Genomic DNA, 26609 nt, shown 5'->3' with positions numbered 1-26609 from the left:
GAAAGATGGTAAGGAAAAGCTGGGGAACTGTAGACTGTTAAGCCTGACATCAGTGGTGGGCAGCTTGTTGGAGGGAATCCTGAGGGATAGGATTTACATGTATTTGGAAAAGCAAGGACTGATTAGGGATCGTCAACATAGCTTTGTGAATGGGAAATCGTGACTCACTAACTTGATTGAGTTTTCGAAGAGGATTGATGAGGGCAGAGCAGTGGACATGATCTAGAAGGACTTCAGAAAGGTGTTCAACAAGATTCCTCCTGAATAGCAAGGTTAGATCACATGGAATCCAGGGACAGCTAGCCAATTGGTTACAGAACTGGCTTGAAGGTAGAAGACAGAGGGTGGTGGAGGGTTGCTTTTCAGGCTGGAGGTCCGTGCCACAAGGTTTGGTGCTGGGTCCACTGTTTTTCGTCATTTATATACATGCCTTGGATGTAAACATAGGAGGTACGTTTAGTAAGTTTGCAGATGACACCAAATTTGGAAGTGTAGTGGACAGTGAAGAAGATTACCTCTGAGTACAACTGAATCTTGTCAGATGGGCCAATGGGCCATGGAGCAGCAGATGGAGTTTAACTTAGATAAATGTAAGATGCTGCATTTTGGAAAGGCAAATGAGGACAGGACTTATACACTTAATGGTAAGGTTTTGGGCAGTATTGCTGAACAAAGAGACCTCAGAGTGCTGGTTCATAGCTCTTGAAAGTGGACTCCCACGTAGACAGGATTGTGAAGAAGGCATTTGGAATGCTTGTTTTTACTGATTAGTACTTTGAGTATAGGAATTGGGAGATCATGTTGTGGCTGTACAGGACGTTGGTTAGACCACTTTTGGAATACTGCACGCAATTCTGGTCTCCCTGCTATAGAAAGGATGTTGTGAAGCTTGAAAGGGTTCAGAAAAGATTGACAAGGACATTTCCAGGGTTGGAGGGTTTGAGTTGTATGGAGAGGCTGAACAGACTGAGGCTATCTTCCCTGGAGCGGCAGAGGCTGAAGGGTAACCTTATAGAAGCTTGTAAAATCATGAGAGACGTGGTTAGGGTGAATAGCCAAGGTCTTTTCCCCAGGGTGGGGGAGTCCAAACTAGAGGGTATCGGTTTAAGTTGAGCAGGGAAAGATTTAAAAGGTGACCTAAGAAGCAGTCTTTTTCACACAGAGGGTGGTGCAGTTTTGGAATGAGCTGCCGGATGAAGTGGTACTGGCTCGTACAATAACAACATTTAAAAGGAATCTGAATGGGTATGTGAATAGGAAGGGTTTAGAGGGATATGGTACAAATGCTAGCAAATGGGACTAGATTAATTTAGGATATCTGGTTGGCATGGACCAAGGGGGTCTGGTCCCATTTTCTACAACTCAATGACGCTATGGCTGTGTGGCAACTAATGGTAGCTGTTTTTGATGTTGTAGATGCATGTAGCCTTGGTGTGAAACAGCTGCCTGGAGGGGCCCCCTTCCATTATTAATCCCTTCTCCTCCAAACCTTCCACAACAGTTCTGATCTAGCAGGTTTTGTGTTTTGTGTGAAGATTTTGCAACAGTAAAGTGATCCCTTGACTGTGTGTCTTTCCCAATGGGGAAGGTGAGGTACTGAGGAAATGTGCCTTGATCTTATTGACTTCAGAGATCACATAATGTATGTCAGGGTAACTTTATAACAGCAGGCGAGAACTGGACATTATGAGAACTGTTCCCTTTGGATTTGTTTTATCAGTACTGTTTTCCTTCGCAGCCTTAAGTGTTTTGCTTCTTTCTTGTGAATTTTTTGGTAATTATGATTAATCACTCAGGATTGCCTTGAAGCTTGACACATTGGCTTTGCATCAACACACATTCATCCATTGCATTCAGAGTTACCTCTTTGAAAGAACTCCATAGTGCCTCTATTCTCATCATTCATATTTGAGTCTTCCGTGTCCACAGTGACAATCCTGTAAAGTTGGCCACCCCAAAAATCTGGGAAGCTGTTTGAGTTTTAATAGCCTCCCTGGTTATTGTAATGTCAAACATGATCACATTGTAACTACTGGAACTTAAAGCCTTTGTGCTGGTGATTTGACCATGTGTATTACTCATAATCAAATCCAGAGTGTTTTCTCTGTTTTTGGCTCTTTTACAAACTGAGTCATGAAACAGCCTCTAATCTTCTATTAACTCTCGGAATACTTTCCCTATTTTACAAGTTGAGGTATCAATGTCTCAGTTAACTTTTGCTAAGCTAAAATTTTTAACTACTGGATATTTCTAATCAACCTGTTAAGGCCTGTTATGGCACACATCTGGCACTAGGTAAGACTGAACTCAAGCCTCCTGGCCCAGAGGTACAGATCAACCACTGCACCAGAAAAGCCCCTAAATTTTCACCTACTACGACTGGACCCTCATCAGTCATCATTTGTATCTCTTTTTGTAAAGATGCCTTTCACACTGACTAAATGGTCTTCAGCATATCACCACCAATAATTTTTTCTGTTGTTAATTATTAGCTCAATCAAAAACAACTCTGGTTTTGCTCTCATCTTTTATCAGGATTCACTTGATTGAACCTCAAGGATCAATTTTATTTGCAACACCAACCATCTTTGTTTCTCTCAGTAGTGATTTTTCTGAACAATTTATATCCTTTCAGAGATATAACCATTCATGGGAATCATTTTGCAATGTTTCTATGATGCTAACAATGTCCAATGAATGCTTAATGGATCTTCCAGAACATGGATCTTATTTTTTAAACTTGTTGTACCGATAAAAACATTGTTCAATGTTATTTTATCTGTCGAAAAATGTCAGAAGTGGAGTTGTTTATTTGCTCAAAGTACAGTGTTTCTAAATGTGTCAGATAATGAAACTCACGCTGCCCACATGCAGCACAAGGCAGTGGAAGTCTGATGTAATTCAGATCAATGTACCGTGAATTTATTTGTAATGCAGAGTCTCTCAGCTCCCACATGAAGTAAATCTCATTGGCCTGCCCTGAACTGAATGCCTCCATATCCCACAGCCCTGGCCCAACCATTCTCCCTGCACCCACTCTCAACTCTAAACTCCTTTGGTCTCAATCTCAGCCCCAACTCCCCTCTCAGACCCATTTGAGTGGACATTGACCAACTAAACCCTAGAAATATCTGCCCATTCACCCAACTCTGCCTCATAAACTTCACATGCATACTTTGTCTCTTGTGGATTTTCACGTTGTATGAATGGGAAATAGGTTACATTTTTGTTAATTTCATTCTGACTCTAAGCTTGCATCCTATATAATTCTAGCATGGCTGCAGACCAGAAATGCAAACATATAGCTGTGCAGGTAAACAAACCCCAGGATCTGGTCAAGAGACATCTGCAATCTTTAAAGGAAATTGTGGGGAAAATTACAGGACGTCTGGCCTAATCCTCCTAAAGATCACCAAATGCTAGGAAAATGTCTGGCAGCTAAAAAGAACGCAGACAATATATCAATTTTAATTTTTTTAAGAAGGTGAAAATGTTACCTAGGAACAACACGCTAGTGAGTTTGGAATCCATTGTGGGTGAAATAATGGACGCCCTTACTAAAAATATGATCCTCAAAGCTTGGGATAGAAATAAAATTCTGAATGATTTGGGTTCATGAAGGGGAATAGTTTTCTTTGGAGTGTATGGTGAAGGAGCATAATAGGAATAATGAAATAGATGTGGGAAACTTGATTTCTAGTAAGATATTTAATACAGATCCTATGGGACCATTGCACTGAAAACATGAAAAGTGGGAATTCAGTGTAAATGTTTGCAATGGCAATGTAATTGATTGACTAGTAGAATGCAGATTGTTATCACTTGGGACAATGCGGGCAATCCTGTTCTGTAGGAGATCTGATTTAGAATCTTGCTTGCTAAATATTTTCGTAAAAGAGCCACAGATGCAGTAAAACAAATTGCGAATGATACAAGTCTATTGATAGTGATGGACTCTAAAACTGAATAGAACAAGTTACAAGAGGATGTGAAAATATTTTGGATTTGGATAGGCAGGTGACAAGTTCAATTCAGTACAGAGAAGCTGTGTTTTATACGGGGACAGAAAGTGAAGAAGGAATTATAACATAAATAGAAATAATTGTGCATGGAAGAATGAAACAAAATCTTCTGGTTTCAGATTGGCATTAAATTGAAGCTATCCCAAAGATACGTGCTGAGATTGCATAAAAATATATCCGTTGTTGGGTTATATTAAAGGTCAAAAAATAAAGTAACACTGACAATTTATGTATCCATCGTGTAACAATCATTGCATATAGCGATAGTAAGAACTGCAGATGCTGGAGTCAGAGATAACACAGTGTGGAGCTAGAGGAACACAGTAGGCCAGGCAGCATCAAATGAGCAGGAAAGATGATGTTTTGGGTCAGGACCCTTCTTCAGAAATGGGGACGGGTTAGGGAGCTCAGAAATAAATAGAGGAGGGGTTGGGCTGGGCAAGGTAGGTGGGATAGTGATAGGTGAGTGCAGGTAGGGAACGATGGGGATTGGTCAGTGACGTGGGAGGAGCAGATAGGCGGGAGAGAAGATGGGCAGATTGTGTCAGGCCAAGGAGGCAGGGATGTGCTGGAGGACTGGACATGGGATGAGGCTGGGGGGTGGTGGGGGGGAAGATTTTGAAACAGACAAAATCCACATTTAGGCCATTAGGTTGTAGGCTCCCAAGGTGGACAATGAGGTGCTGCTCCTCCAGTTTTGGGGTGGCATCATTGTGGCACTGGAGGAGGCCCAGGATGGACATGCCACCCAGGGATGGGGAGGGGGAGTTAAAATGGTTCACGACCAGTAGGTGTTGTCGTTTGTCATGAACAGAGCGCAGGTGCTCTACAAAGTGGTCTCTGAGCATCCGCTTGGTCTCACTGATGTAGAGGAGGCCACATCGGGAGCAGTGGATGCAATAGACCACATTGGCGGACGTGAGGGTGAACCTCCGTCTGATGTGGAAGGTTTGTTTGGTGCCTTGAATGGAGGTGAGGGGAGAGGTGTTGGGGCTGGGAAAGGTGCCAGGAGTGTGGTGGGGCTAGTGGGGAGTGTGGAGCGGATGTGGGAATCGCCGAGAGATTATTGCGTATAGCTGTATTTGCCACAATACAAATAGAAAGTTTCAACTGTTGAAAGAACACAGGGAACAGACACTACAATGGAGAGAATAAAGCAGAACCAGTTCTCAGTAAGGGTCACTGGACCTGAAACATTAACTCTGATTTCTCCTCACAGATGCTGCCAGACCTGCTGAGCTTTCCAGCAACTTTTGTTTTTGTTTCTGATTTATAGCTTACGCAGCTGTTTTGGCTTTTATCAGAATGGGGAGATTGAATTATGAATAGTATTCATATGTTCTCATGGAGAAAGGGAAGCGTGAAAGGTGACATGATTACTGGTTTAGGATTTTAAAGGGATTACATATTGTAGACTACAACAAGCTTTTTCACCTTGCAGAACCAGATGTTAGAGATGATGCCTGAATAGGGGTAAATTCAAAACTAATTTGCAGAAGCATGATTTTAATGTAAAATGGTAAAAGTATAGTGATTGAATTGGTACAGTTGATGACAAATCATTGAGTGCAAATTAAACACATTTATTTCAGAAAATAATAATTTAGAATGCAAGATATGATAAATGACAGTTGGTAAGTGTAGTATGCTTGTGAAAAGAAAGAGGCAAGGCTGGACCAAAGCATTCCGCCGTCTTGTCTCTTGTCTTATTCTCTTGGAACCTAGCTAGTTAAAGTTAGGTTTAAAGTTGGATCACTATGACAAATAAACATGTCCATTATTATTGTTTCATATGTATTGTAGAATGCAAGCTACATAGATAGTGAGACAACAAGGTGTAAAGCTGGATGAACACAACAGACCAAGAAGCATCAGAAGAGCAGGAAAGCTGATGTTTCGAGTCTGGACCCTTCTTCAGAAATGTTCCTGCAGGCAGTTTCTACTATCTCTGGATAGATAGTGGCCTTTTTAAAAAATATGGCAGCTCCTCATAAGAGAAGAACATTGATTGACCATGTCATTGTATTTGGTGTTTACACTCTACCTTGAGGAATTCATGCAGCAATATTCTGAGGCTCGGATAATTATTCTCCATTAGATCTGTCTTATGTTGTGTCAATGAAGAACTTCATCTTTCCTCATTGATATCAGTTTTATTGGGTGAGAGAGTTATCTTTCAGAATCAATACTGGCTTCCTGCAGGAGGCAAACATGTTTTTGAATATGTAGTTGGTGATTGGCAGAGTTACGGGTGTTGCCTTGTTTCTCTTAGAGAAAGAGTTGGAGAACTTTGCCTTTCTGCCATGTCACAGTGCCCAATGAGCACTGCTGGTATCCACATGGAACTTATGGCGCAAGTCGTGGCTGATGATGGTTGTTAGAGATGATATTAAGTTGTGTGGAGGAAATGACAAAGAAAACCACATGTTAGCTACCTGCCTTGATATTGTTTTACTTTTGCTAAGTGTTGGTTTTAAGGAGTTTTAAGGTGGGATCCTCAACAGAAGGGAGACATGTGCAAGGCTGGAAGGAGACACGGTATTCAGAAATAGCAGGATGAAGAGACAGATCAGGCTGGAACAGGACAGGAAGCCTGTTGGATTAAGTTGCATCTATTTCAATGCAAGAGGGCTAACAGGTAAGGCCAATAAACTCAGGGCATGGAGAGGTACGTGGTGCCTGGATATCATAGCCATTACAGAAACATGGCTAAGGGAGGGACATGAACTGCAGCTTAATGTGCCAGAGTACAAGTGCTTTAGGCAGGACAGAGGTGGAGGAAAGAGGGGAGGGGGAGTTGCTTTTTTGATTAAGAGGAGTATCACAGCAGTTAATAGTCTGAGATTAAATAACCAAGGGATCGTTCAGTGAGGCTTTGTGGGTGGAGCTTAGAAATAAGAAGGGGATAGTGACGTAATTGGGGTTGTACTATAGGCCCCCAAATAGTCAACGGGAATTAAATGAACAAAATATGCAGGGAGATTGCAGAGACTTGCAGGGGAAATAAGGTTGTCAAAGTGGGGGAATTTAATTTTCCGAAAAATCCAATGGGGTGAAATTTGTTAAATGTGTTCAGGAAAGTTTCCTTAAGCAGTGTATAGAAGGCCTTACTCAGGAAGGGGCAAAACCTGACCAACTCTTGGGAAATAGGGCAGGACAGGTGACTGAGGTGACAGTGAGGGAACACTTTGGAGAAGGGTAAAACTGGTCCACAGGTTCAAGTTTGCAACTGGGGCAAGGTGAACTTTGGTGGAATTAGACAGGAGCTTGCAGGGTTTGATTGGAGTAGTTCGTTTGCAGGCAAAGGCATCTCTGGCAAGTCAGAGGCCTTTAAAAGCGTGATAGCTAGAGTTCAAGGTCTACATGTTCCTGTTAGAGTGAAGGGCAAGGTTGGCAGATGTAGGGAACCCTGGATGACAACAGAAACTGAGGCTTTGACCAGAAAAAAGGAGGCATGGCTCAGGTACAAGCAGTTAGGACCAGTACAAGAGTTTACTGAAGAAGAAAATCAGGATGGTGGAAAGGGGGCATGAGATAGCTTTGGCTGAGAAGATTTATGTGAATCCAAAGAGATTCTTTAAGTAGGTTAAAGGAAAAAGAATGACTAGAGAGAGAAAAGATCCCGCAAGGACCAAAACAGAATGTATGTATGGAACTGCAGGAGATGGGCAAGGTCCTTAATGAATATTTCTCCTCAGTGTTTACCATGGAGAAAGACATGAAGACTTGGGAACTTGGGGACAGTCCATATCACAAAGGAGGAGGTGTTGGAAGTATTAGAATGTATGAAAGTGGATAAATCTCTTGGTCCTGATCAGATATATCCAAGAACACTGCAAGAGGCTAGAGAAGAAATTGTGGGGGCCCTGGCTGATATATTTGTACCATCATTAGCCACGGGTGAGGTCCCGGAAGGCTGGAGGGTAGTGAATGTTGCGCCCTTATTGAAGAAGGGTTGCAAAGAAAAACCTGGGAATTACAGACCAGTAAGCTTAACATCTGTGGTAGATAAGTTACTTGAGAAGGCTCTGAGGCATAAGATATATACACATTTGGAAAGACAGGGCTTTATTTGGAGTAGTCAGCATGGCTTTGTGCGTGGGAGATCATGTCCCACAAATTTGTTAGAGTTCTTTGATAAAGTGACTAGGAATGTTGATGACAGCAGGGCAGTAGATGATGTAGTCTACATAGATTTTAGTAAGGCTTTTGATAAGGTTTCACATGGTAGGCTGCTCTGGAAGGTTAGATTGCATAGAATTCAGGGAGAGCTGGCAGACTGGGTACACACTTGGGTTGATGGTAAGAAGCAGAGTAATAGTGGAAGGATGCTTGCTGGACTGGAGGCCTGTGACCAAAGGCCCCAGGGGTCGGTGCTGGGCCCATTGTAGTTTGTTATCCACATCAACGAATTGGATGAGAATGTAGAAGGCATGATTAGTAAGTTTATGGATGACACTAAAATAGGCGGTATCATGGACAGTGAGGAAGGTTATCAAAAATTGCAGCAGGATCTTGATCAGCAGGGGAAGTGGGCTGAGAAATGGCAAATGGAATTTAATGTAGATAAGTGTGAGGTGTTGCATTTTGAAACGTCAAATCAAGGTAGGAATTTCATGGTGAATGGTAGGGCCTGAAGGAGTGTAGTGGAGCAGAGGGACCGTGGAGTGCAGGTACATGGTTCTCCAAAAGTGGAGTCACAGGTAGACAGGGCAGTGAAAAGGCTTTTGACACACCAACCTTTATAAAGGAGGGCAATGAGTACAGAAGTTGGGAAGTTATGTTGCAGTCATACAGGATTTTGGTGAGGCTGCACTTGGAATATTGTGTTCAGTTTTGGTCACTTTGCAACAGGAAGGATGTTATTAAACTGGAAAGAGTGCAGAAGAACTTTACAAGAATGTTGCCAGGACTCAAGGGATTGAGTTATAGGGAGAGGTCGGGCAAGCTAGGACTTTTTTTCTTTAGACCGTAGGAGACTGAGGGGCGATCATCTCTAAGTGTATAAAATCATAAGACACATGGGTAGGATGAATGCACCCAGTCCTTCTCCCAGGGTTGGGGACTTAATGACTAGAGGGCATCCGTCTAAGGTAAGAGTGGAAAGAATACATGGGAACCTGAGGGGCAACATTTTTGTTTAACACATTAGGGTGGCACGCATATGGAATGAGCTGCCAGCATAAGTGGTTGAGGCGGGTACATTAACAGTAAAGTATTTAAAATGTATTTGGGTGAATACATGGATAGGAAAGGCTTGAAGGATATGGGACAAGTGTTAGGGAAATGGGGTTAGCATGGATGGACTTTTTGGTTGACACAGACCCATTTGGGCTGAAGAGCCTGTCTCTACGCTGTAGATCTCTATGATGCTATGAGTTAAGTCAGTTATCTGAATGAGTAATTTGGCAGGTTTTGTGGGGAGGATAGTGGTGGTGTCAGCAACCTACACAGTTTTTACTGAAGCTGTATCAGGAAACTCAAAAATAACTCCCTCTGGCTGTTGGCATGACTTTCCAGTGTAACCCTGGCATAACTGATATGGATGAAACTTATGGTTTATTTCCAGTCCCAATATTCAAAGATCCAGATTGGTCGGCACTACATTATTTGCCGAAGGGCCTGTACTGTGCTGAACTGATCCATATGCTATAAAATCAGTCTAAAAACATAAGAACAACCCCATGCCCATTAATTCTGAGGCTTTTAAGATTCTTTCCTCTCTGCAAACTCACCTTCAGGATGTGGTGAAAGCAGGAACAAGGTATTGAGTTGGATGATCCTTGATTATACTGAGTGGCAGAGCAAACTCAAATGGCCAAATGGCCTACTCCTGCTCTTGTTTATCAATAACCTGACTTTGTGCAAGACTTAATTTACAAGAACTCTCAAATTAAGGAAAATCCAACTCCAGAACTGACCACAGCCTGCTCCAATTATTAGCCTTGTAAGGAACATGTCAGAATCAAGACTAGCCTCTTATAGAAAGTACAATTGATTTCCAACACCATGCAGAAACACCTGACGCAGGCTGGCAGGATCTATCCTGGACTTTAGCTGCAGCCCTTCCACTATAATGGAAAGGCAATTTTGACTTTGGTCAATAGTGATTATCAATTCGTCACCCAATAGAGATCTCTTTCAATTTATAGTCAATTCAAATGAAAATTAGGAAAGATAGCTTTCCATTATCTCCAGTTCTTACACTTTTTGGCAAAGTTATGAACATAAGAAGGAGGAGCAGAAGTACACCATCAGCTTCTCACACCTGGCCCACCATTTAATATGGTCTCAATATGGACTTTACTAATATCAAAATCTCCCCAGCATCGGTCTCATCCCATGACCAATCCTCCATCTCATCCACGCCTCCTTGACCTGTCCATCTTCTCTCCCACCTATCCGCTCCTCACACCTCACTGACCAGTCCCCACCACTGCCTACCTGCACTCACGTATCACAATCCTACCCACCTTCCCCTGCTCCATCCCCCCCACTATTTATTGCAGAGCACCCTTCTCCTTCTCCATTTCTGAAGAAGGGTCCTGACCCGAAACATCAGCTTTCCTGTTCCTCTGATGCTGCCTGGCCTACTGTGTTCCTTTAGCTCCACACTGTGTTACCACTATTAAATAAAATCATTACTGATCTGCTTGGAATTTGAAATTCCTACCTCTGCTAATAATTTGCTGTATTGCATATCAAGAATCTATCTGCCTTAAAAAAATTCAAAGGCTGTTTCTGCCCTTTATGAGAAAGTGATTTTAAAGACTCACAAACCTCTGTGTGAAAAAATACTTCACCTAATTTCAGTTTGAAGTGGGTGAGCTCTTATTTAGAAACAGTGACCCCTCATTGACCATAAGGAGAAACATGATCTGCTCATCTACGATGTTGAGACCACTCAGAATCATCTAAATTTCAAGCAAGGCAACTTTACTCATCTAAATTCAGCAGAAAAAAAAACATACACTGTCGAACTCACCCATTCCAGGTATTTTCTGAACTGCTTCCAATGCATTTAAATCAGCCTTTAAAAAAAGATGACTGTTGCTTTACATAGGAGTCCAGTTAGATGTGAGAATTAGTTTGAATTGCAGGAAGTTAAAACCATCCTTATTGGAGTTGTGTCAGGAAGACATTGAGCATTGATTTCTACAGGCTTGGATGTCAAGTAAGTTGAAACTATTCTGACTAAATATAGATCTTAAGAGAACTCACTAAGTGAAGTGAACTCTTGAAGTGAGAGTAACAGTTGAGTGCCATTTAGTGATGAGATTTTGGCCTGGGTGAATTGGAGGCAGCTTAAGACAACACATACCCATTTTATACATTATCCTGACAACTAACATAAATGGGATTCAAACCCAAATTCAGGAAATGAAAGGCCACTGTAACAGTAAGAGATCTTATCAGCTAGCCTTCCAATTTAATGTGAACAACATATACCAAGCAATTGCACAAGTACAATAATGAATTCATAGATTTTCTTTTGACTACATTTAATTTCATGAATGAAAAGAAGTTTTAGTTGTATGATAAATGCTAACATCTGTGCCATATACTCAACATGAAATTAATTGAATATTAGAAGAAGATTACATTGTATGAAAGGATATTTTTGTGGCCTAGAGTAGAAACACGCAAAGCCGGAGGCAGTTTAGTTTTGACTGAAATGGGTGTATTGATTCTTCCATCTGTTCTATATCTCTGACAAAATGTTCTAAAATGTAATGTTTGTTAAATATGTGCTCACTTCCTTAAAAAGAAATTAAATGAATATCAAATTTAGAACAATGTAAATGTACGGAATTACAGTAGATTTCATACAAGGTTATACTTCTACTCTTACCGTAATATTAAGACTGCAGATGTTTTTGACAAATTAATGATAATTATTTTATAGTTTGAGTTGACAGCTTCCTCCTGCAGAAACTCTTTCAGCAAAACAGTAAACAGCTTCAGTTCAGCTCTGTATGAAATGGTTGGAACTTTTAAAACAGCATTGGCTGCATTCTATGTCAGCAACATGGCACGTTAAGGAATTCTAGTGCACAATGGCAGTTATAGATTGCTTGACCTGCCATAATTGGAGCATCATATTGAGGGAAACTAGCATTCAGTTGATCAGCCATAGTATACAGCTACTACGTACAGGAGTTAATCCAACATGCTACTGGGAATGGGCACGACCTGCCAGTGCCTTAATTCCCAACTTCACCATCCCTGTTCATCTCTCCCCTTCCAGGAGTGACACGGAACCCCTGGCAAACAAGGTGTGAGTACGCATGGATGAGCCTCCTCCTGTCAATCATCTGGAAAGAAATCCTGCCCCTGTGACCTCAATAGATTCTTCCATTTCCCAAAGTGACATATGTGTAAATCATGAGGCGGACCTTACAGCCTTTATTTATTATTTTGTTTAAGTTCAAGTACTTTTTGGAATGTGGGCATTGATTGCTATTGTCAGCATTTATTGCCCATTCCTAAATTGGTGGTGGTGAGATAGATTACTGCAGTCTTTTCAGAGCAGGGATACCTATTATTGTTGTTAGGAAGTGAATTGCATGATTTTGACCTGGTAACAGTAAAGGAACAGTGGCACAGTCCCAAGTCAGGATGGTACGTAGCTTGGAGAGGAAGTTGCAGGGGCTGGCGTTACCTTGCATCTATTGCCTGGTCCTACTAAATGTTGGGGAGCATGACTTTATAAGGTACTGTGGAAAGAGGTTTGGTGGATTGCTGTAGAGCATCTTGTAGAGGGTACAAATTTGTTGCTACTTAGCACTTGTGGCAGAGAGAGTTATTTTTAAAGCTGGTGGATGTGGGTGGCACTCACATGGGCTATTTTATCCTGGATGTCAAACTGTTTGATTAGATTAGATTAGATTAGATTCCCTACAGTGTGGAAACAGGCCCTTCGGCCCGACAAGGCCACACCACCCCTTGAAACATCCCACCCAGACCCATCCCCCTATAGCCCACACACCCCTGAACACTACGGGCAATTTAGCATGGCCAATCCGCCTATCCTGCACATCTTTGGACTGTGGGAGGAAACTGGAGTACGTGAAGGAAACCCACACAGACACGGGGAGAATGTGCAAACTCCGCACAGACAGTTGCCCAAGGCTGGAATTGAACCTGGGTCCCTGGTACTGCGAGGCTGCAGTGCTAACCACTGGGCCACCGTTTGAATGTTGTTGGAGGTGCACATATCCAGGCAATTGGAGATTATTCCAGTGATTTGTAGGCGGTGGGCAGGCTTTGGAAAATCAGGAGGTCAGTTAGTGACTGTTAGACTGTAACCTGTTCTTGTAGTCACTGCACACATATGAACAGCCCAGTTCAGTTTCAAGATATTGACTTAAAGCATTAAATAACTGAATGGCAAGGGGGGATGGTTAGATTTCTTCCCTTTAAAGAGACATCGATATCTATCTCTTTCCTCCCTTTGCCTCTGCAGATTTATTGTCGACAACGCAGAGTTTTGACACTGTGTGCTACTGTATCTGATTTAATATTGATCTGGGTGTTCTCATTATTCCTCCTGCTCTAAATAGAAACCACTCTCAGAGTTGCACTCTTAATTGACTGGTTCCTGAAAAAAAAACCTGGAAAAATCAGCTTTCACACGGTCATGTTGTGGATTTGCTGCTCCATCAATAATCCAGGTCTGTAAGATTTCAGATTTAAGATTCTCTGTTTCTCTCTCCATAGATGCTGACTTGCCAGCTGAGTATTTCTAGTACTTTCTGTTTTTATTTCAGTAGTCACTGGATATCCAAACTGATAAAACAGATTGGGACATACCTAGGCAGAAAACTGGAGAGAGAAACCTGTCGCTGTTGCAAATACACATCAGTATAACTATGGGAATATAAAGAGGAAAAGAAAGACAGCGCTTGAAAAGCAAGCAGCAATTAAGAGTCAGATTTTCCTCACTAGGACGGGGAGTTAGCATCAGAATTTTTTCCACTCAACAGACCTATATTCTTTAAAAGCATCCCCATAAATTATGTATAGGTTGAAGCAAGGGCCTATACTTTCCAGGGCAGTTTGAACGAGGCAAGAGAGGGCAACTTGGACTTGTTAGAAAGTCCACCTCAGTTTTCTGAGTCATGTCCCTCATACTCCTAATGCAACCTCCATATGCCATAACCACTACCGATCACAAAATCTCTGTATGCCAACACTTCAAAGCCCCGTACATGTCAACTCTAAGCCCCTCTACCCTCACTCACCCCACATATCCTGCATGCCATCTTCACTTCCCTTCTTCCCCTCATTCCTTCATGCTATCTTTATAGTTACTTACTCAGTATCTATTGTGGGCATACCTTAGGATCTATGTAGAGATGGAAACACTTCTAACAATTAAGACAGTTCTCATTCACACACACATGATACTGAAATAGCTATCATTCATAACGCCCTTTCAAAAAAGAAAACTTCTTGTTGTAAAAACAAATGTTTAGCACAGTTAATCTTTTAATCATTTTTTACAACTATCAATCAACTGAAAACACTGCACCATGCTGAGATAAACGTTTTTGAAACTTAGCCAAGCATTCAATATGGGCTCAGTTCTAATAAAAACCATAAAAGGAAATGTCAAGAAGAAAGTCTATTCAAACTGTAGGAATACAAGGATAGTGGCTTTTTTTCCAAGCACACCAGATAACCTGTCAAGTACTTGGTGTCTCCTGTTATGTTGCTCTATCTGAAAGATGCAGCCTTTTTCCATATTTAAAGAAAGGGATTCAAATTACATCAGGCTGTGATACGTATACAAAACTAAGGCTTCTTCAATAATGTTTATGCTTCATCCCTAATATCCTAATTCCCATATTGCAGGTTAAAGCCCCTTGTAATGCAAAAATTGTTTAATCTGGGGATTAATTACAAATGACCCTACTTGAGTTCAGATTCCCCACCTGGATGATACCTCCCCATCCCTACTGCATATTGCACTTCCTACATGTTCAATCTTCTGCAGCCATTATTGAACAACAGCAGGGAAGACAATGTAATAAAGTGATCAGATTTCCCATTATACTACAGCCTCCAAGTCCATACCAATAATAATAGGATCTACAGAAATTGGAGCTAGATTTACTCATCCAAGAGCCATCTGCCATTTTTACAAGTCTTTCAAGTTAACCTGACTCCATAAAAATATCAAACCTCAGTCAATAGTTGAAAGATTACAGCTTTAAGTGACAATCTTCAATTGCACCCAAGGTCAAAGGTTGAGGGCAATATTGCATCGGCTAATTATTTCGTCTGTTAACAAAAGAAAGGATGTACATACTGACAGTACTCCTGAGCCACCTTAGTGCAATAAATCTTTCAGACTCCTACCTCTCTAAATCCAGCTGTTATGTTTGTTTAATTTTAAAAATTAAGTTGGCAGACAATAACAGAATCATTCATGATACAGAAATGAACGATCCAGCATACAGTGTAACCGGACATTGAACAGATATGATTTGTTACCATCAGTAAATGAAAAGGAACCTGGACTTTTTCAAACTGGCGATCTTGGCAGTCACCTTCCGAACTTTTGCATAATTGACAAAGCCTCTTGTGAAAAGCACAAACCCTGGAACACAGAGGGGATGGGAAAAGTTACATATATGACTTATTCTTCACAAATCATAAGAAGTACATCAACAGCATATAAGCATCTTTTATTTTCTGCTGATGACCAGTTGGACAAGGTGGTGCTTGAAATGATAGTTTTATCCATATGTGAGTTAACATACAGTTTTAGAAAAGGATTTGGAGTTTGTGCTAGGAACAACCAACTGCTGGATTACTTAACAGGTGATTGTCACCTATATTACCTCCCAGTCCTCACTAATGAGCCTACACAGCATTTTGGTGACTGATGATTTATCTAAAGCCCCGTCCTCAGACTGACCAGCTGATTGGGGGCCTACATGTTGCAGACACTTTTGAGTGCTATTCGAAGGTACACTACTGTGCGCGGTTTGCTTGCTATTGGAGATTTCAAATATATCTGGGACGACTTGTCAAGACTCAGCCAAAAGTCTGTCAACAATTATTTGGGAACATTGTTTAATGACTTCATGTTTAAAGAGAGGGTGCTGTGCTACTCCAGCATATTAAGTGTTTTTCAGGAGTCACAAGGAAAAAGTGAGTGGTATGTTCACTTTGCAAGGAATCCCAATTGGCTCGTAGATGATTTGAAAGGACGATTTGTGGCTAGGCTGGGTAGCACCAGCTACTACATGAGAGAAGGACTGGAGACGGAGGTGGGACAATTCCCACTCAGGGTACAGGGCTTCCTTCATCCTCTCGACTTCCTCTCCAGGGCCTCCCACCTGAGAAACAGTGTGCCATCTGCTATGGGCCTTGACCCTTGCTGAAACATTCCTGAGCATATCACACTTTTAGTGGAGTGGGTGAAGACCACATAAACTGTTCCATAAAAAGTTCATTGCTTGATCATTGCTTGAATGGTAAACTTGTAGAGTGTCTGTTGTAGCAGATCTAGACGAGTTTAAAATTTGATAATTATCAATCACGTTACAAGTAAATTAAACCAGAATTTCAGACAGGTGGGTCTTATTAGCACAGTGACAGGTTGATAAGAAAAATAGGTTAAATCCTTTCATCAAAATAATCCCTGGTGTTTAAAATTACATTATTTTAACCCTTACCATGAGGAAGTAAAATGGATCTTTACAAAACATACACAGCAAATATGGCTAATGTAGAGGTTACGTATTATACAATAATTACGTATTATACAGAATAAAAAATGCCTTCAATAGTATTGTACAGTGCATTAGCTCATCAAAGGACTTTTCCTGAAGACAATGGAGCAAGATTCATGTGCATCAACCAAAAGCAGAGTTATAAACTTGCCAAAATCATTTGGAGATCCCTATGGGAAAGAAAAGGACTTTTTTCCGAGACAGAATGACAAAGCTGTTTTATTTTCTAATATGCCTTCTCTAAACAGAATACCAAAAGCAGCCTTAAAATTTTCTTAATCCAGACCACATCAGAAAAACAGTTTGTAGCACATTATTACCACATCTAGAAGGACATACCTATCTCCCAAAAGTAGATAATTTTGAAACTACGTTTCTTTGGTCCTGAGTAAAAAAATAACAATTTAGTCATAAACTTATGTTTATTTTTGTTGTGCACAGGAAAATGACAGATGGTAACATTAGTAATTTGAAGTATGAGTTGGTCAGATATTTAATAAGACAATTGAATAAAATCAAAAAAGAAGATTAAAAAGAGATGTAGGTACTGAGTTTACCACATGTACCTTTTAATGTTTTGCACATTCCTATGTTCCTTCAGAATAAAAATTACAATTTAGAAGAAAAGACATTATGGTTGAGGAGCTATATTGATCAGAATGTTGCAAAATAGGGTGAATGTCAAGATTAAAATGAATTGATACTGAAGGAGTTAAATTCCTTATTTGAGTGGAAAAACTGAGTACAATCACAACTGGTAATGTGAAATGCAGAGTGAATCTTCATGCAAATGTTTTTTTTCAAATTGAGCACTTGGTTCTTCATGGGGCAGCAATTGGCTTGTCTTCATGAAATCCACAGCTAGAATCATCCCATCCTCACTTTAACTGAAGACAGCCTACAAGATGAGAGAGCTTCCCACCAACGTGGATAAGATTCAATTTAGATTTAGGTTTTATTGCCACGTATACTCAACCATGGGATATAAGAGTACAGTGTAAAGAGCACAATGTCACCATGCATGGTACCATCTTAGGTACAAAATATAAAGGTATTAAATTTTAGTTACAGAAGTAGAAGAATAAAGATATAACTTCTAAAGTTCAGCACTATAGTCTTCTTCATTTAAAAGTGGAAAAATAAAGAAATAAAAGTTGAAAAGTCAAACAATATAGTTATTTCTTAAATTATGGGCCTGCAGACACTCTGAGCTGGGCTTTCCCCAAGAGGACTTACTCTCTCCTGTGCTGGGCTGCTTTCTCGCACTGGTCTAAGACCTGCCTGAGTTCCCAACCATTGCTGTTAATCTCTCTTGGGCAAGGCTTCAAGCTGACCGCCGCTTCGCTGATGACCGCTGCTGACGTCATCCTTTGCCACTGCTTCCACCATCTGGGCTTGCCCTGAGCCCCAGCCACTGCCGCATTCTATTGTTACATTACCTGCCTTGCTCAGACACTGCAATGGGGCACCTCTTACCTTTATCAATAGCCAACTGGATGCCGGCAAATCAGCAAGACATTTCAACACTTTTTTAAAAATAATTTTAATCTCATTAACATCAAATTTCCTTATTACATTCTAGGAGAAGTGAGTGCTAACAGTGACCAGTTAGTTCCTTGAGGTTAGGGAGCAGTTAAGTGATATGGGCAATTTGAAAAGCTCACTTGCTTGGCGTCCACTTGATGGATTGGGTTAAAATTACCCCTGTACTTCCACTAACTCATGCAGGAATAGTCAAGTGAGGTTAAAAAATGAATGTGTGATGTCAGCTGAAAAGCAGGAAGAGAACCTCCCTACAAACCATCCTTGGATAGTTTGTTTTTTCAATCAAATCCAGTATTTTTTGGTATGTAATAAGCAGCACATCCATTAAACACATGAGTCAGCCAACCGACAGCAGTTGATTGCTTGCCAAAAGACACCACAGGATGTGTCATCTAGGAAACTCCAAATCAAAACCAGCGCGAAAAGGAGGAAACCACAAATGACTATTTGAGAACACAACCACAAGTTGGTAAGTAGTCACCCACAATAATACTGACAATCACCTTCCCTAAATGAAAACAATTTGTGCTGGAGGAAACTATGGTTTGAAAAAAAGTCACAGTGAAATTTTTTCCAAATAAATTGTTCCCAGTTTTGCTTAGATTGCAGCCAAGATTCTTGTTTTCTTAACAAGTACAACAACTTAATAATTTGAAAAATATTCAGAATCCCCAGCAACAGTGAATAATATGATGACACAGTGAACCATGATCATGAGCTGGCCTAAGGTTACAGACATAGTACATTAGCAAGAATGATTTTTTAAGATGCAGAGTGGCAAGGATTTATTGTCAAGGTTTCTAATTCACAGAAATTTTCTGAAGAGCACAGTGCAGAATGTGATCTGCTGTGTCAAAATACAAAGCTGAGTGTGATTAGAAATACTTAGATACTGCAAGATCAAAGTAAGATATAAGCCTTACAGGAGGTAGTGACAAACTGTGGTTAAACACAAAATCTACAGACATCAGTCAAAACTAAAAAAAAATTAGAACTGCGGTGACATTAATTGACTTTAGAGCATTGATTTGTCACACCAGCAACAGGCTCAGATCTACCTGACCTTCACTGTCAGCTTTCATATAATCTATTTGGTTCAATATGCCGAAGTGCATGCACATTTGATTATTGTTTAAAAAGTGATGCTAGTGGCCAATGCAAATAATATATTTATACAAAAGCAGTTTCTGGAACACTGGGTCAAGACTGGTAATGCATATACTGGAACTGGTTACAGGAGCACCATTGATACGAGAAAGCAATGACATTAAGATTAATTTGAACTTTGGATTCAGGACCAAAAATCATCCAACAGTCCAATAATCTACCAATAGATCTAGTGTTGGAAAAGATGAAATATAGGACAGAACCTTTCAATCCCAGCAATGTAACCTACAGAAGAAAATATCATTGAATACAATTTTGTAAATTTGGCTAAGGCCCATCAACTAAAAACTTTTCAACAACACTACAATGTGAATTAATATATACTTTGACTTCAAAATAGTACAGCCTCCTATTACATGAGGATAACTTCAGTTACAAAACAGAAAATATTGGAAATACTTAGCAAGTCTGTGGTTAGAGAATAGAATTAATGTTTCAACACAACGATCTCTCATCAGAACTGGAAAATGTTTGACGTGTCACGGTATTAAGTAATTGAAAGCGGGCTTTGGTGTGAAAAAGTCAAAAAGGAAGGAAGGAAGGAAGGATTAAATGATAAAGATGTTGTGGATGCAAGGCCCAAATAGAATTTTAATAGAACAAATAAAGCCAAAGAGATATCTCAATGAGATGTCAATCGCAGAATCATCAACAGCACAATGAGCCTAGTACCACTCAAGGTGCCACAAATCTTTTTCTAATTTTTCTGCTTTGCACTTTATCAGAGACATTTTCTTTTCTGTTTCCCACTTCCCATCCTTGCACTTGCTTAAAGTTCATTACTGCTCAATCTTTTTCTAGTTCTTAAGGCCATCAATCTGAAACATTAACTTTGTCACTTTTGCCACAGATGCTGCGAGACGTGTTATTTCCAGCATTTTCAGTTTTGGTTTCAGATTTCCAATCCCTGCTTTTGAAGACTTTTATAACATTTCCTATCATCGGCCTTAATACTGTCTGTAATACTGACCACAGATATACAGATGACCTGCCGTTGTTTAAGGTAATGGTTCTGAAAGGGTAGGTGAATGTATTAAGTTCTATTCAGTAACATGATGTCAGAACAAGTAGGGTAGGGCAAGTTAGAACATTGTAGGATCACATAGGGATCAGACCTGTTATCCTAAGTCTCCCAATTGACTTGCTAACAATGGGTTGAATTTTATATTATTTTAGCTAAATGTGAGTTGTGTCAGTTTGTTGAAGGATGTTTCACTGAGAAGCCTAGCACCTTTCCTTGCTGCATCTTCTCAAAATTGTCCCTTTACCTACTCACCTCAACTCTATGATGTTTCTTTACTCTGATTCCAGTCCCATATTACCATATGTCATTCCTAGGATTACTCACCAAACAGTAGATATTCTGGAATTGATTTACATTCCTGGAATCAGTGCCATCTTCAAAAAACCATTGTGAACCTGGACAAGGCCTGTCAATCTGGAGCTGCCCTGGACATGGCAGACTAGGGGGAACTGGAACCCTGCTTTGTGAGCATCCAGACGTGGCAGGCGTGAGGGAATGCTATAACAGTAAACAAACAAGCTAGAGATGTTGCCTTGTCTGCTCCATGAGCTGCGTTCATGCTCCTGATGCACATTGTCCTTAAAGCTGCATTACAGTTATAGAGGCAACTCTGAAGTGCAGAGGGGTCCTGTAAGTGAATTAGAGATGTTCCCTGAGGGTTCATAAAGACTGGCAGATGTCAGGTACCAATGTTTGTGGACATGGGGTGTATGTTTCCAGTGCCCATTGAGTGTGCTATGAGATGTTGGTGTCTGATGTTCCACACGGTTGTCTTTTAGAACAAGTGGTGAGCGGAAGTCACCACTTCAGTCATTGAACTCTGGCTTCCACGTTGAGAATTCTCACTGTCAATCCTGTTTGGTAAGCTAGGAAACTGAATATTAACAATATGAGCTTTAAAATGGTTTTTAACAATCTATAACCCACCTGAAGGGATAGTGTGGGGGAGGGGCTTAGATTAGTTCACAGGTCGGCGCAACATTGAGGGCCGAAGGGCCTGTTCTGCGCTGTATTGTTCTATGTTCTATGTTCTATGAACTGCAATGTCTGCTGCTGAGCAAGAAACCCACCTCACTACTTTTCAAATGCATTAATGTTAGAGTAAATTGCTCCTGACATTGGGATGGGTCTCGCTGCAAATTTTGCCATAGCCCATACCATTCAGGGCCGTTAAGATTCCACCCATTATCTATCTTGATTGATGTAATTTGTACCTGATTACTAGCATTCAATAAACTATATTTTGTTTAAAACAAGTGCCTCTCATCTTAATTCGACCTAATGGTTTCCTCAACCTCTTGAGATCAAGTGGGGTCTGCAGACGCAGTCAGAGAGGGATTATGGTGGAAGCTATCTACCCCAAACACTTGTCAGTGGTTGGCATCATGTGAGACCTACTGTTCTGTTAAGAATCTGCTTGAAACCCATTGGAGCCTGACAATCTTTGAAATCATGTCAAGCGACATTGATAGCCAAATAAATAAAATGTAACCTTTTCCAGGGCTTTGGTGTTGTTCAGTGAAACACCAGAGCTAGACTGCAGACCCATGCTGCACTCCTAAGCACAGCCACCTTCTTATTCATTTATTGGAGCTGGCCATTTTTTGCAAGGTCAGCAATTTATTGCCATCCCTAATTTCCCTCAAGCAGGTGACGATGACCCATCCCTGACCTACTGGGGTCTGTGTGGTGCACGTACACCCACAGCGTAGTTAGGGAGGGAGATCCAGGAATTCAACAAACAACAGCTATACATTTCCAAGTCAGGATTAGTAGCAACTTGGAGGAAACTTACTGGTGTTGGTATTACCATATGTTGGCTGCTGTTGTACTCCTAGATGGTAGAAGTCATGGGTTTAGAAGGAACTTGGGTAAATTTCAACATTGCACCTTGTGGATGATACATTGTGCCATCAGAGTATATAAATGGTGAAGGAAGTAAATGTTGAAGGCGGCAGATGAATACCAATCACGTGGACTGCATTGTCTTGGATGGTATTGAATTTGTTCAGTGTTTTTTAGAACTGACTCCATTCAGACTAGGCGAAAGCATTCTATCAGACTCTCCTGACTAATGCATTGTAGATGGTGAACAGGCTTTATGCAGTCAGGAGACAACTATGTGCAGACTTCTGAGCCTCTGACCTGCTCTTATAGCACCATATTTATGACTCTGGCTGGTCAAGTTCAGTAAATGGTCAGTGGCAATGCCCACGATGTTGATAGTGGGGAATTAAGCAATGGAAATGCAGTGGAACATGAAGGGATAACCAAGTGTGGATGAACACAGCAGGCCAAGCAGCATCTCAGGAGTACAAAAGCTGACGTTTCGGGCCTAGGCCCTTCTGTGTTCATCCAGCTTCACGCTTGGTTATCTTGGATTCTCCAGCATCTGCAGTTCCCATTATCTCTGGAACATGAAGGGAGATGCTTAGATCATCTCTTGTTGGTAATGATCATTGCTTAGCACTTGTGTGGCACAACTTGGCAACTTATCAGCTCAAACTTAATTGTTGCCTGGGTCTTGCAGGTATGGATTGCTTCAGTTTCAAGGATTGCAAAAGGTACAGCAAATTCTGCAATCATCAGTGAGGATCCCCATTTCTTACCATACAATAAATGACAGGTCATTAATAAAGTATGTAGAAGTGGGTGGGCCTATTCTGATCTTTCAGAATACTCTTCTGTACCAGACACTGTGGTGATCAAATTAGACTCCAAGCGCATGGATGTAGCGCACTTAAATTTCAAACAAACTGCAACAGAGTCGAGGGTCAGCGATGCCAAATATATCTGATCAACTCTCTTTTATTTGGACTGCATATTTTGACAGCCATTCAAATGTAGGTTAGCTTGCCACTACAAATGGTGCCAGGAATTATTTGAAAACTAAAAAGATCTTGAAACCTAAATGACTTCAAAATGTATTGCTGCAGGCATATATGGTTTTACACCATTAGGTTTTTCCATACCAATATCTATTACAAAACCAAAACATGTCTTAAAGTATGCTTGAATCGCATATGCCCTTGCAAGTAAATGACTGTAAGCCTTCCCTTTCTCACACTATTCTGGGTGTTCCTACAGTCAGAGGAGTGCAGTGGTTCAAGGAGGGGACACACCTCCACCTTTCACAGGGTAATTAGGAATGGGCAACAACTACTGGCCTGGTCAACAATTCCCAGTTACCAAGGACAAATGTTAAGAAACTATCTGCTGCTGAGATGATTGGTTTTCAATAACCATAATCATTGTCCTTTGAGCTAGTGAAGAGTTTCCTCCTAATTCCACCTATCTTACTTTTACTAGCTTGAACCATTTAATGTCACACTCGGTGAAATCTTATCTTGGTGTCAATCGTCATCACTTTCATCCCAGCTCTAAAGTTCAACTCTTTTCTCCATATTTGAATTGAGCCTGAAGGAACCATAAAGTAGTGAAAGCAGGCAACTTTAATTGACTTGATGATGACTGAAATAGTAGTCATGTAAAGGGTGGAGAAAAAGAATTGCATTTCTGAAGTGTTTTCAGAGATTTTTCTTGATTAGAACATTCTAAGCCCTACAAGGAAGAAGACTTTGCTAGTTCTGAGGAATGTGGGTCAAGTATCAACAGGAAAACATTTAGGAAAGTCATTATAGAATTCCAAGCTTAGGTTAAATGCACAAAAAGACACAGAATAATCTAGGGTAAAAATACTTAAATGAAGGAGGGCCAATTTGAATGGAGTAAGAACAGTTCTGGTGCAAAGAAATTCAAATCAGCCATTGGCAGGCACCAAAATTGATGGTATACACTGAGCAAGCTCAGAAAAGTGAGTGTTGAAACAACAAGGTGCCGCCTTAAATATGAGAGGCAGTTAGTGCCTTGTTGTTGTTAATGGTCTAATTATCAATTGCTCATCAGGGATTGATTAGTTTAGTAGATTAGTTTATTTCGAATAAGTCAGTGTTGAATCAGGCATTAAAACAAACTAACTTATCTCTGTGTGTGCAGCTCGTAGACTGACAGAAAAAAAGTTCTCAGGCAGTGTCATGACATTGTGTACACACAGCATATGGAGTCCTTGAAGCCAAACTCTCTTAAAGGTACGATACACATGCCATATCTCAGTCCTTTCCAAAAGACAATGTAACTATATACCAGAACATTTGAGATTGTGGGCAGAATCTTCCCAGGTCTGAATAATGTGGGCTATGGTGAGATATTTGGGAAAGTCACATGAGAAGATGACTGAGGCCTATCTCAATGTCACAGTTTCCAACTAAGTTCCAGACACAGATGAAATTCTTACTCTTGTCGCTCTCAGTATTACTTAATCACAACTCATTAATGAGCAACCTCCTATTCCTCCACCTACTGGACAGAGTCTAGATGCCAATAATTCTCAACATGGAAGTTAGAACAGGTACTTGGTGACAACAGCTCACTGTTAATTTTTTTTTACTCTATCTTTGATATCTATCATCAGTATCGTAGGGCACATTCTATGGTCAAGAAATCATACGCACTTCACATCCATAGATACTGGCATTTAAAATGTGTTAGCCTCTCCAACCATCATGCTACTTCACTGATCTACATGCAGAGCACTTTAGTTTTGCATTTTGGAACATGGGTGCCTAGCATTGGAATGCTGTAGCAAGGGCACTTTACATACAGGAACAGGCACCCAGATCATTGATTGAACAGGCTGCATCTCAGAGTTGCTCACCTGCTCTCTTAGCACTCGCTCACTTTGTGCCTACCTGGATACCCACAGCCTCCCTGCTTTGTCTTGCGTTGCCTTTATTGTGCTTAGACTGCTCAGCCAGAACTTACAGGCTCACAGTACTTCTGTTGTGCCTGAGAACTGCGCAGAAAGAAAGCCTGGCAAAACACACATCTGTCCTTCGAGGCTCAAGAAAGCAATGTGGATCAGTAGCCATCAAAGATTGGTCATGTTACTGTATGGTGCTGTCCTGAATCAGTCTTACGCCAGCACTTTAAGGCAGCTGTGTACACACCATACTGTACAGGCATCTACCAAATACCATGTGCCACAGTCGAAGGGGAGTAGTCCTCGGTCAAGTCCAGGGAAGCACCAGGGGCACAATAAGTCAAGGGCAGCCTCCAAAATCAGTCCAGGGGCTTGAATACAGTCAGTCAGCTGCACAAGGCACTCAGTAACAGCAGTCCACACCTCCACAGTCTGAGAAGTGAGCCATAGTAAGCCTTGTGGATCCAGTCTATGGAGTCATGGGAACTATATACACATCAGTTAGGGGTTTGGTCACACATTGTCTGCCATACAGTGCAGCCCATTGGCCTTGAAGATTCGGTAAAGTAACCCTGGGGCCTTGTGTCTCAAAGGCCAGATGTGCTAAGTATGTCCTGCCTAGAAAAGCAACTGCACCTGCCTTGGCTTGTACTCCCTCAGGGTTGAGTAAGGAAGAGATGGAAGGCCCAACTACCTCTGGGGTATCCTGAGGGGACACTGTAGGAGCTGTGTGTGGTTCACCTACTGACAGTGTCTTGAGTCTTTGTGAGGAACTGGCACCTGGGGTTAGCCCAGAGTTCCTCACCTCCAACACCTCCCCGCCACCCCAGCCCTCCACCAACTGCTGAGAGCAGCTCTGTACACATATCCAGCCGACTTAGAGACTACTATACCTGGCTGTCTATGGCAGCTGCCAACCAGATCCATGGGAGCAACCTGAGCCAGAAACATCCCATCTGCGTTGCTGCAGTCCTGCAGCTTTTGTGCCAGGTTGTGCAGAACCACTGAAATCCTGTGGGCTAGTCCTTTGTTGCCTGTGCATGTAAATAAGGTCCCTGAATGCCATCACACCTTGGTTCCTCTCCTTTGGGCTTGAACTGGACCATGGTCTCTGGCAGTTTTCCTTTTGCCAATGATGTTTCTTCCTTGGCCAGCTGCAGAGATGTGGCAGTAAAGTGCCTACCTCCCAACTCTAATCCTGAAAATATATGCACTGAGGTGGAACTATTTGAACTGGTAGGTGGTGCCAGAGGCAGCTTTGGCGCTGCTACCTCTGAAGGATTCATGCTCTCTTCCTCAGAGATGGCAGATGGCATTTCCTGTAGCAATGGATCATGGTAAATTGA

At 41.2% G+C, this 26609-nt stretch overlaps 1 protein-coding gene across 6 annotated transcripts in view; it reads right to left on the bottom strand.

Moving 5' to 3' along the window:
* The window catches only part of LOC125457551 (NEDD4 family-interacting protein 1-like), a 144692-nt gene that overhangs the window by 30506 nt on the left and 87577 nt on the right, over window positions 1-26609 (bottom strand). For 3 of the 6 annotated variants that reach the window (XM_048542132.2, XM_048542218.2, XR_007248674.2), the window contains one exon: window positions 15522-15627. The exons of 1 other annotated variant lie outside the window; for it this stretch is intronic. In XM_048542132.2, coding sequence (XP_048398089.1) covers window positions 15524-15627 — 104 coding nt within the window. In that variant the 3' untranslated portion in view covers window positions 15522-15523. Of the gene's footprint in view, window positions 1-15521; window positions 15628-26609 lie in introns of those variants that run through there. 2 more of the 6 variants (XM_048541954.2, XM_048542040.2) reach the window with 1 other exon arrangement.

Source organism: Stegostoma tigrinum, chromosome 1, assembly GCF_030684315.1.
Source record: "Stegostoma tigrinum isolate sSteTig4 chromosome 1, sSteTig4.hap1, whole genome shotgun sequence".
Lineage (NCBI taxonomy): Eukaryota > Metazoa > Chordata > Chondrichthyes > Orectolobiformes > Stegostomatidae > Stegostoma > Stegostoma tigrinum.
The sequence above is the reverse complement of the archived record's forward strand: the minus strand, read 5'-3'. Positions and strand labels throughout refer to the sequence as shown.